At 36.5% G+C, this 9,532-nt stretch overlaps 1 protein-coding gene across 1 annotated transcript; it reads left to right on the forward strand.

Moving 5' to 3' along the window:
- The first annotated feature begins 7,046 nt into the window (after positions 1–7,046).
- Positions 7,047–7,929, forward strand: LOC118740322 (vacuolar protein sorting-associated protein 29). Its single transcript, XM_036471807.1, has one exon. The coding sequence runs from the start codon at positions 7,182–7,184 to the stop codon at positions 7,728–7,730; it is 549 nt and encodes a 182-aa protein (XP_036327700.1). The 5' UTR covers positions 7,047–7,181; the 3' UTR covers positions 7,731–7,929.
- Positions 7,930–9,532: the final 1,603 nt, after the last annotated feature.

The following is a 9,532-nucleotide window of genomic DNA, read 5'->3' on the forward strand; positions in this document are numbered from 1 at the left end:
ACTGCAGTCGAATATAAGGTGTTCCGCCGTTTCCTTAGTGTTGCACGTATTACAGGTATCTGACCTGTAATGCTGAAATTTGTTTAAGTACGTATTACCGTATGTATGTCCTGTTGCAATTCTGTTAAATAGTTTTATGTCGTATGCTTCTAAGTTCAGTTTTTTGTTTTTAAACCACGGATTGTTTATTTTCAATGTACAAAATTCCGCAATGTCAGGGTCCCAGTTTGGTAGTTTGTTGTTAAATTCGTCTTTGGTTTCAGTCCACAGTCTGGTGCTTATTTTTAGGAGTGCTTCATTTGGGCTTAATTTAGGAGAGAGAGATTTACCGAAATCAATTGCAGTTTTTTGCAGCAATGTCGGCTTTTTCGTTTATAGTTATCCCAACATGACTGGGTGTCCATACTATCATTATGTTTTCAATGTTGGATCTGTGTAGTTTGTTGTGAATTTCTGCCACAAGGAAGTTCTGTGTGGTGTGACTGTCGAGGGCTTTGATTGCTGCCAGGCTGTCTGTGAAAATTGCTATCTTTTTGTTCCCGCTGTTGCTTGCTATTGTAGCTGCCTGAGATAGTGCAACTAGCTCACCGTAGGTTGAGGTAAAATTTCCGTCTATGTTAAAAAGGTATGAGACATTGGTTGTTTCCACGTACACTGCACATCCAACTTTATTTGCCATCACCGATGCATCAGTCGCATATATGTAGTAGCCATCATCCTTCAAAGTGTTGATTTTTTGGTTATAAATTGCTCTAAGTTGTGTGGAGGAGAAATTTTTTTTTGAGTTCGATAATTCAGATTGAAAAAGGGTAATATTGTTATGTCTATTAAAGGCAACATTTGTGTCTATGTTGTTTATGGTTACTTTGAATTTTTCATATGTTCTACTATAGCTTGAATTTATGGCCGGTTTGTCTTGTAATTGGGTTCTTAGTGCCGGGTTGAGGAACCATTGTTTGACCAGTTCTTTAGCTGTCAGCCACACTGCTCTAGATAGAGGTGGGAGTTCGCAGGCTAGCGCGTATCGCATAAGTGTTGGGGTGTTAGGTGGTATTCCTAGACATCTCCGTAGCGTTTCATTAACGCTCGTTTGAAGTTGCTTGTTGTAACCTTTTGGTGCATTGGCGTAACTGGTGCTGGCATATTCAGCTTTGGACCGGACGAATGCTTTAAACAGATTTATTGAGGTTTTAGGGGAGATTCCTGCTTTAATTGATGTTAATTTCGAAATGAGGTTTTTACCTGGAGTTACAGCTTTCTTAATGTTGCTAATATGTACCTTGACAGTTGAGTTTGCGCTGATGGTTCTTCCTAACCACTTAAAGCATTGGACTTGTTCCAAGTTTGTGCTGTTGATTGATATGTTGAACTGTTGTCGGTTATTTGCGGACATATACATGAATTTTGTCTTTTCTAAGTTGAACTTTAGATTTAAGTTATGACACTTTACCTGTAATTCTGCTATTTTATTTTGTAAATTTTGAACTGCTGCTGTTTTGTTTGAGTTTGTGGATACTATGGCTAGGTCGTCAGCGAATTGAAATAGGTGCGTGTGAGGATTGTTGATTTCGTGTAGTTGGGCTGTATATATATTAAATAATGTTGGAGATAAACAGCTACCTTGAGGCAAGCCTGAGTTTATTTCTACGGCATGTTTTCCTAAGGTAAGAGTCCTTTTGGAGAAAAAGTTATACGTCCAGTTTGCTATTGATGTTTCTATGTTAGTCTGTAATAGAATATTGTAAAGTGCTACTAAGTCAATTCTGTTGTAGGCATCCGACATATCTAAAAAACATATAAAAACAAAGTTTCTACTGTTCTTTTTATCCGCGACTAGATGAAGCATCTCATTGATGCACATCGTCGCTGATCTTAGTTTACGGTATGCATAGCTATTGTTGGGTAACTTTTTGTTAGTTTCTAGGAAATCGTTCAGCGATTCCTTAACCATCATATTTATGTTTTTGGCTACTACTGATATTAGTGAAATTGGTCTATAGTTGTTTATGTCATCTGTGCTCTTATTTGCTTTGGGGATTGGTATTACTTTTATTAATCTCCAGGCATTTAGGACTCTGTTGCTGTGAAAGTGTTCTCTCAAGGATGTTAGTAAATTTTGCTTCGCCTCGGTAGACAGTTGCTTTAGGATGTTGAATGTGTAATAAGAAATGCGAACACGAAATATATTTAAAGTTCTTATTACAAATTTTATTTTTTCTAACAATTATTTTTTCATTTTTTCATTTGACTACAAAAAGTATCCACAGAAAAGATTTTGTTAAAATTTAAATAAACGAGTAAATTTCTTAACAAGTAATGTCCTACAAATGTGACCCTGTCGAGCCCCCCAGCTGTTGATTTTTTCTTCGCTAGTAATTTTTTCAAATTTCATGTATGAGAAATCAATGCTCCCGTTTGACGCGCTTGGAGACGCGTCGAATGATGGACAACACGTGATATTGTGATTGCTAGCTTGTTCGGCTTGTTCTTTTATAATTTCTAAATAGTTGCGGTCGTCTTCGGCTGCCCAGTTGTGCAATGGCCTTTTATTTCCTTTGACATTTCTTATGAAATTCCATGCATTTTTGGAATTAGGGTTAGCATTGATTTCTTCTATTTTGTTGTTATAGCTAGATTTTTTTGCTTTCTTCACTGCGTCTTTCCAGTCACCGGTTGCCTTTATTGATTCCTCCATATCTTCTATGCGGTTAGTATGATTTGCTTTTTTTCGTTTTGCCACATGTAGTCTGTAGAGTTTATTGAGATCCTCGCTCCACCATTCTTTGGGAGTGCGATTAGCCTTGTTTAAATCAATTTTTATTTTATTCTTGACATTGTCAATCACATTTGTGAAATTTTCTAGGTCATCAAAGCTTACCTGCGCTGACTCCCTAGCCAGCTGTTTCTTGGGGATAAAGAAGTTGGGTTTCTTTCCGGTGATAGGAAAATGCTTGCTGCCTCCTAGATGTACTTGGTGACATTGCCATTTTATCAAACTGCTATTAATATTTGTGAACGTTATGTCTATTACAGATCCGGCACTGTTTCCGGTGCGGTGGGTAATAGTTCCGCTGTTGATGCATTGAAGGTTTGTATAGCTGATTTCGTTGATAATAATGCTTCCTTTGGAGTTGCATATTCTGTCTCCCCATGCCTGATGTCTAGCATTGAGATCACCAGCAAGAATAACGTTTTCGTGGTTGTTTAGTGCGATAAGTACACGATTTAGTTCGTTAGTGAAAATAGTAGTGTTGATGTTGGGAGGGAAATATATATTACAAATTGTTATGTTTCTGATTAAATTAGTGGTTTTAGCTATAAGGATGTCAAAAGTGGAGACAAATTTGATTTAAGTGAATTTAATACCTTTTCTGAATCCGATTCCTACACCACCGTAGCCGTCGGTTCTGGTTTTTCTAAGCAAGTTGAAGTTGAATAGGTTATGAATTGTTGTTTGGATGTCAGGTGAGAAAATCTCCTGAAGGCATACTATATCAATGTTGTTGTTACTATTAAAAAGGTCTACATAGTTTTTATTGCTTTTTAAGCTTTGTATGTTATATTGTAATATTTTTATCGAACTGGTCATCATTGCTTATTGAAATTTTGTCCTGTATGTGTACTTTGCCTATGTTTTGAATAAGGTTAACTAATGGGTCATTTATATCAATGTTATACCTTTTTAGTAGAAGATTTACTAGCCTCTCTATCTCTGTAACCTTAGTCCAGTTCGCCATTTCATATACAGGCTGTATGCTTGCTTTAACTCTCGGGGCGTTGTAGGTTGGCTTTGGTGGTGCGGATACTTGTGGAATATTTTTCTTTACGACTTGATTGTATTTGGTAGTAGTGAGTTTTTTGTTAACCACTTCGTCGTTATTGATCATTACTGTTTTTTTTGTATCTAAATGAGGGAAGTTCCCTTCAAAATCGTCTAAAGCAGAGAATCTGTTATTATTGTTGAGATTGTACATCCCTATTGCCTCTGATTTGGATACCTTTTTAATGGTCATTATTTCTACTACCTTTTTTTCTTTTGCCCATACGGAGCATTTGCTGCTTTCGAGTGAGTTGTGGGTATCGCCTCCACATAGTATGCATGATTTTGTGTTCTGGTTACATTTGCTATTGCAGCCCTCTGCTTTACCACAAACTATACATCTGTTTGCTGCTTTGCACGCCATTTTGGTGTGCCCTAATCTTCCGCAGTTATAGCAGTGTCTAATTCTTGGGATATAATGGACAATTTTTATCTTTACATAGAATATTTCAATTGATTCTGATATCTCGTTACCTTCAAAGGCTATCTTTACAGAATACGTCGGGATGAATTTTTCTTTGTCATTAGGGTCTCTTCTGGTAATCCTTGTATTTGACGTGATCGGTATGTCTGAAACTATATTGTTCTTTATTTCCTGTTCCGTGAAATTAAGTGGAATTTGCCTAGCTACTCCGGCGGTTTCCACCATGCTTTTGGGTATGAACGGTCTCATATTATTTTTGAGTAAGTCCGGGTTGTCTATGCATTTGTTTGCTGCTTCGAAATTTTCAAAAAAAATTTTATAAAGCGACCTACCTATTGCTTTTATTTTTTTTATTCCTAAAATATTAAAGTTTTTTATTTTGTCCCACAGGAAGAGACCATTTCGCATTTTGCCGTTTTCGATCATTGTAGATTTAGAAGTGTCCACTAGTACACAAAAATCGCACTTGTGCCTATTTGTGTAGCGTACACTGTTGGTGTTTTCATTTTCGCTCTTTTCTTTATTCGCACCACTACTTTCTGTTGTATAAATTTTTTCACTGTCCGGTTTTTTGTGATTTGCATTTTCACTGCTCTCGCTGATTTTGTCCGCATTGTCCGTTAGATTTATTTGCGCATTTTTCACGTATGTGCCTTTTTTAACAAGCATACCTTGTAACGGGATAAACATGCCGTTATTACTTTCAGTTTTAGTTTTTTTGGTTTTGCTAGAATTTTATGTCTGTTTGGTACAGTCATCGTCAGTTTCGGAATTTCTTCCTGCCTTGTCAACCTTTGCTACTTTAGATTTTTGCCTTTTCCTAATGTTAGCCGCTTGTTTCCCATTTCTTCCAACCTCAAACCAGTCCCCCCTGGAGATGTGTTCAGCTCCAGGTTTGTCCCCCCAGTGTCCGACCCCGAAGCGTCACTTTGCATTTTGGCCGCAGCCAGTTACCACCACCTTTGACTCACCTTACTCGAGATGTCCGAATAAAGCACTTAGTGACTTTTAATTATTTTGTCCTTTATTTTATTTTTTTTTGTTTTTTTGTATTTCTTTATATATTTTTTTTTGATTTATTTATTTTTTCTTTTTTCATTTTACAAAATGCTTAGTTTTTCAAGGAACGAATGCCTTTACATTACGTATTTTTAATTATGCTGCTCGAATTTGTAAACTGGCACACTTTTTCACAAAACCAACCTCGCACGACAAAATGTCGAACAAATCTTCGGTATTAGTATTTCGTAATAATTCACTTTTCCTTATAAGCTGTGTGCACTGTTCAATGCTTTTCGGTATCTTCTTTCGTTTAATATATATATAAATAATAGGGCTGTGCGACTATTCGATTACTCGAGCAAGTTGGTTAATCAATTATTCGGTTAATCAATTACTCGAGTAATCAAGATTTTGATTACTCAAAACGATGATTAATCGAGTTACTCGAAATATGATTACTCAAAAAAATAACTTTGCTCGTTAAAAGAGTTTCCTTTGGAAAATGCTTATTTTCTTTTTTACATTCTGTACATGAACAAATTTTTCGTTTACATTTTTGAAAACAGAAACGTTGTTTTCAAAGCATCAAGGAACTTTAACTTCTTTGTACATATGTAAAGAGTTGAAATGTTGATTACTCATTTTACTCGAAATGTTGATTAATCATAAAGCAAATTACTCAAATATTTTTGTTTTTGGTTAATCAAAAATCTTGATTACTCGAGTAACTGAACTTTTGAGTAATCATAATTTCCAATTAATCGAATAATTGAGTTATTTACTTTATGATTAATTAAAATTTTGAGTAATCAATTAATCGCACAGCCCTAATAAATAATGAAAATTTTCGCCTGCGGCGCTTTTCCCATGAAAATCAATACTTCGAAAAAGAATGAAAATTTTTAATAAAAAATCGCGCGATTTTCGACTGCGGCGCTTTTTTCATAAAAATCAATACTTCGATAAATAATGAAAATTTTAATTCAAAAATCGCGCGATTTTTTATTAAAAATTTTCGCCTGCGGCGCTTTTTCCATAAAATTCAATACCTTGATAAATAATAAAAATTTTTAATCGCGCGACAATTCAACACATCACTAAAATCTATGGGCCGCTTGTTCAATGTCTTGTTATCACTACTTGCCGGTTGAACATCATTATCGACGATTTCGACATCATGCATGTCATGATTCAATAATACAAGGTTGGATAAACTGACAGTTGTCTCTCTCGCACCGCTCCCTTAGCAGTGGCACCGTGTTGCTTCTTTGCAAATTTACATGGAAACAGTGTAGCTTTGGTGTGAAATAAAAGTATAAGCTTTTGTGCAATATGTTTATTTGTATATGCATATGAAGCATATTTAACTGATGAAAACATAAGCATTGGATGTTTACATCAATCTCATAGTAGTCTTAATTTAATTTTGAGTCATTTTGCAGTTTTTGTACAGCTGAATAGCACGTAAATTACGTATTTCACGTAGATATATCAATATTACGTTCAAGATTTAATTTAAAAGTCCAGATTTCCTGCAAATACATTAGAATTTACAAAAGGAATTTCACTACTAATTGCCTGCTTTGCGTACTTTTCTACTACTATTTTCGCAACAAGGGATTGCATTCTTGCCCTTTCTCTGTCCTTCGTAAATGCAACCTTTTGTAAGGGAGTGTCAAACCGCAGCTGTCAATAATTATCTAACCTTGTATTATTCAATCATGATGCATGTAACATGTGATCGATAAAGCAGTAGTTGTGCTTAACCGTAGCTTCTACCTTCGATTTGTGCTAATCAGACATTGAACAACCGGCCCTATGACTTCTTCGCCAATTGCTTTGACAATCAGCTGGTCCATCAAATTAAGCTATAGAAGAATTGTAGGAGGAAGCTAAGGATCATTACTGTTTAAAAAGTTAACTTACGCCCTCAAAATGTTAGTGCTTGTACTGGGAGACCTCCATATTCCGCATCGTTGTGCTAGTTTACCAGCGAAATTCAAGAAGTTACTGGTACCAGGACGTATTCACCATATACTGTGCTCGGGTAATCTTTGCACTAAAGAAACATACGATTATTTGAAGACGCTGGCCAATGATGTTCATATAGTGCGTGGCGAATTTGATGAGAACTTGAGTTATCCAGAACAGAAAGTAGTTACAGTTGGGCAGTTCCGCATTGGATTATCACATGGACATCAGGTTGTGCCCCGTGGCGACCCGGAAGCGCTGGCTCTAATTCAAAGACAATTAGACGTGGATATATTGATTTCCGGTCACACCTACAAATTTGAAGCTTATGAGCATGGTAACAAATTTTACATCAACCCTGGCTCTGCTACTGGTGCTTTCAACCCTCTGGATGTAAACGTCATACCGTCCTTCGTTCTGATGGATATACAAAGTTCGACGGTTGTGACTTATGTGTATCAACTAATTGGGGACGAAGTAAAAGTGGAGCGTATTGAATACAAAAAAATTTAATCGGGGCGAACTTAGCTTGGCCGAGTATATAGTAAATAGAAGAGCAGCGGACACTCGCATCGAAAGTGATTTTGTAGAGCCGACATACATACATACATACTGATACATTTTATTAATTATTTATCAATAAGCTCGGTACATTCGCATGTGCAGATATTAAGTCTTAAAATATAAGAACTCGAAAGATTTTGTATCAATATTTTTTTAAAAGTTTGAATATGTCCGGCTTGTGAGGTAGTAAAATATCTCCGTGCATTTGACAAAACAACTTCCCTGATTTTGGTTTGATTATGAGTAGAAAAATAATGCACTTCCAAACAATCATTTTTTTTTTTTATAAAAAGGTATAAACTACACTTGTGATCTGTTGTTCGTTAAAAATCAGGTTTAAACGAAAAGATTCAGTGCTTCAAAAAACAACGCGGAACTCTAGATAAGTGGTTTTGTCAAACGCGCAGACATACATTCCTTTAATTCAGCACCATTATTTTTAAAATTTTCTACTACAGCGTAAAAAGGTATTTAATGCAGAAATAGGGAAATGTTACGAATAGTATCTGTTAGTTAGGGGCTGGTACAAAAAAATGATGCGGGCGAGGCACTGCCCACTTTTATAGCTTGAAAGAGCAAAGACCAAAGGCCTTCGGCCGCGCTTTAGGATTATAACCCTTACCAAATAGAATTCTCCTTTTGGTGTGCACCAACTGTGGCTACCGACCCAGTGATGTAGCCTTGGGAAAGGATGAGGTAACTAGAATTCCCTTTCTGTTTGTTAAACCTGGGGCTGCCGCCCCAGTGATGTCTATTATGGTTAGTGAATGTTTTATAAAAATGTCTTTTGCAAATGAATATTAACATTTTTCAAGCGAAAAAACGCAAATGAAAATTGTGATTTTTGGCAATTTTTCTAAGGGGTCCCTAGGGAACCATAGGGGGCCTAGGTGGTCAGGGGCGACATTTTTGTCAATGGCGGTCAATGGCCCTCTCCAAAAACGCTGGTTGGAGGTGCAACGTCCACTCCCCTTTCGCCCACCGCCCCCTTAATGAACGCTGGATTGGGAAGTTTCCCCAAACCAACGATTTTTTCCGTATTTTTAATAGGCACGGCTGAGGAGCCCGGTAGGCGGAGGAGAAAGAAAAGCATACCATTGAATTCCTTGGTCTTTGCTCTTTCAAGTTGTAAAGGTGAGCGGTGCCACGCCTCCTTCATTTTTTTGTACCAGCCCCTAACTAACAGATACTTTTCGGAGCCCAACCACAGAAATACATGTGTATATTAGCAACTACCCAACGGGACTGAAAGTTAGCTGCTCCCCAAAGGAGCAAACAGGGAGCAGTAAAAAATCAAAGTAAATAATAAATTTTTAAATTTCTAGCCATGCTCAGAAATAAATATCATTTTGAGTAGTAACATCAAGGTACATTGAGTAACATAAAATATTTTCTTTTGAAAAAAAGTTAGTTTATGTGCAAACATGTATGTATGTATTTTCGTATGTATACCATATAGAAAAGAAAAAAACATGTTTATAAGTACACTTAATAAAACCATCAAATGGTTTACAAAAACGCCATTCTTATACTAAAACCAAAATATAATATAAAAATTAAAATTTGCATGCATCGCTTTTTAACTGCTTTGGTTGAAGCGCTCACCAAGGGCTTCTTTGGGAGCAGCAAGGGAGCGCTTCTTTCTAATGACACATAATGCTAAAATACAATGAAGTATGAAATTAGGAAGGGAGCGCATACTGGTGAATATGGAGCGCTCCAATAGATCTAATGGAGCGCTTCTGGCCCCG

This window comes from Rhagoletis pomonella, unplaced genomic scaffold (genome assembly GCF_013731165.1).
Source record: "Rhagoletis pomonella isolate Grant_MI unplaced genomic scaffold, Rhpom_1.0 Rhpom_scaffold_00006, whole genome shotgun sequence".
NCBI classification, from domain to species: domain Eukaryota; kingdom Metazoa; phylum Arthropoda; class Insecta; order Diptera; family Tephritidae; genus Rhagoletis; species Rhagoletis pomonella.

Excerpts from the sequence above, each read along its gene's own strand:
- LOC118740322 (XM_036471807.1), top strand. The coding sequence starts at position 7,182 with ATGTTAGTGCTTGTACTGGGAGACCTCCATATTCCGCATCGTTGTGCT.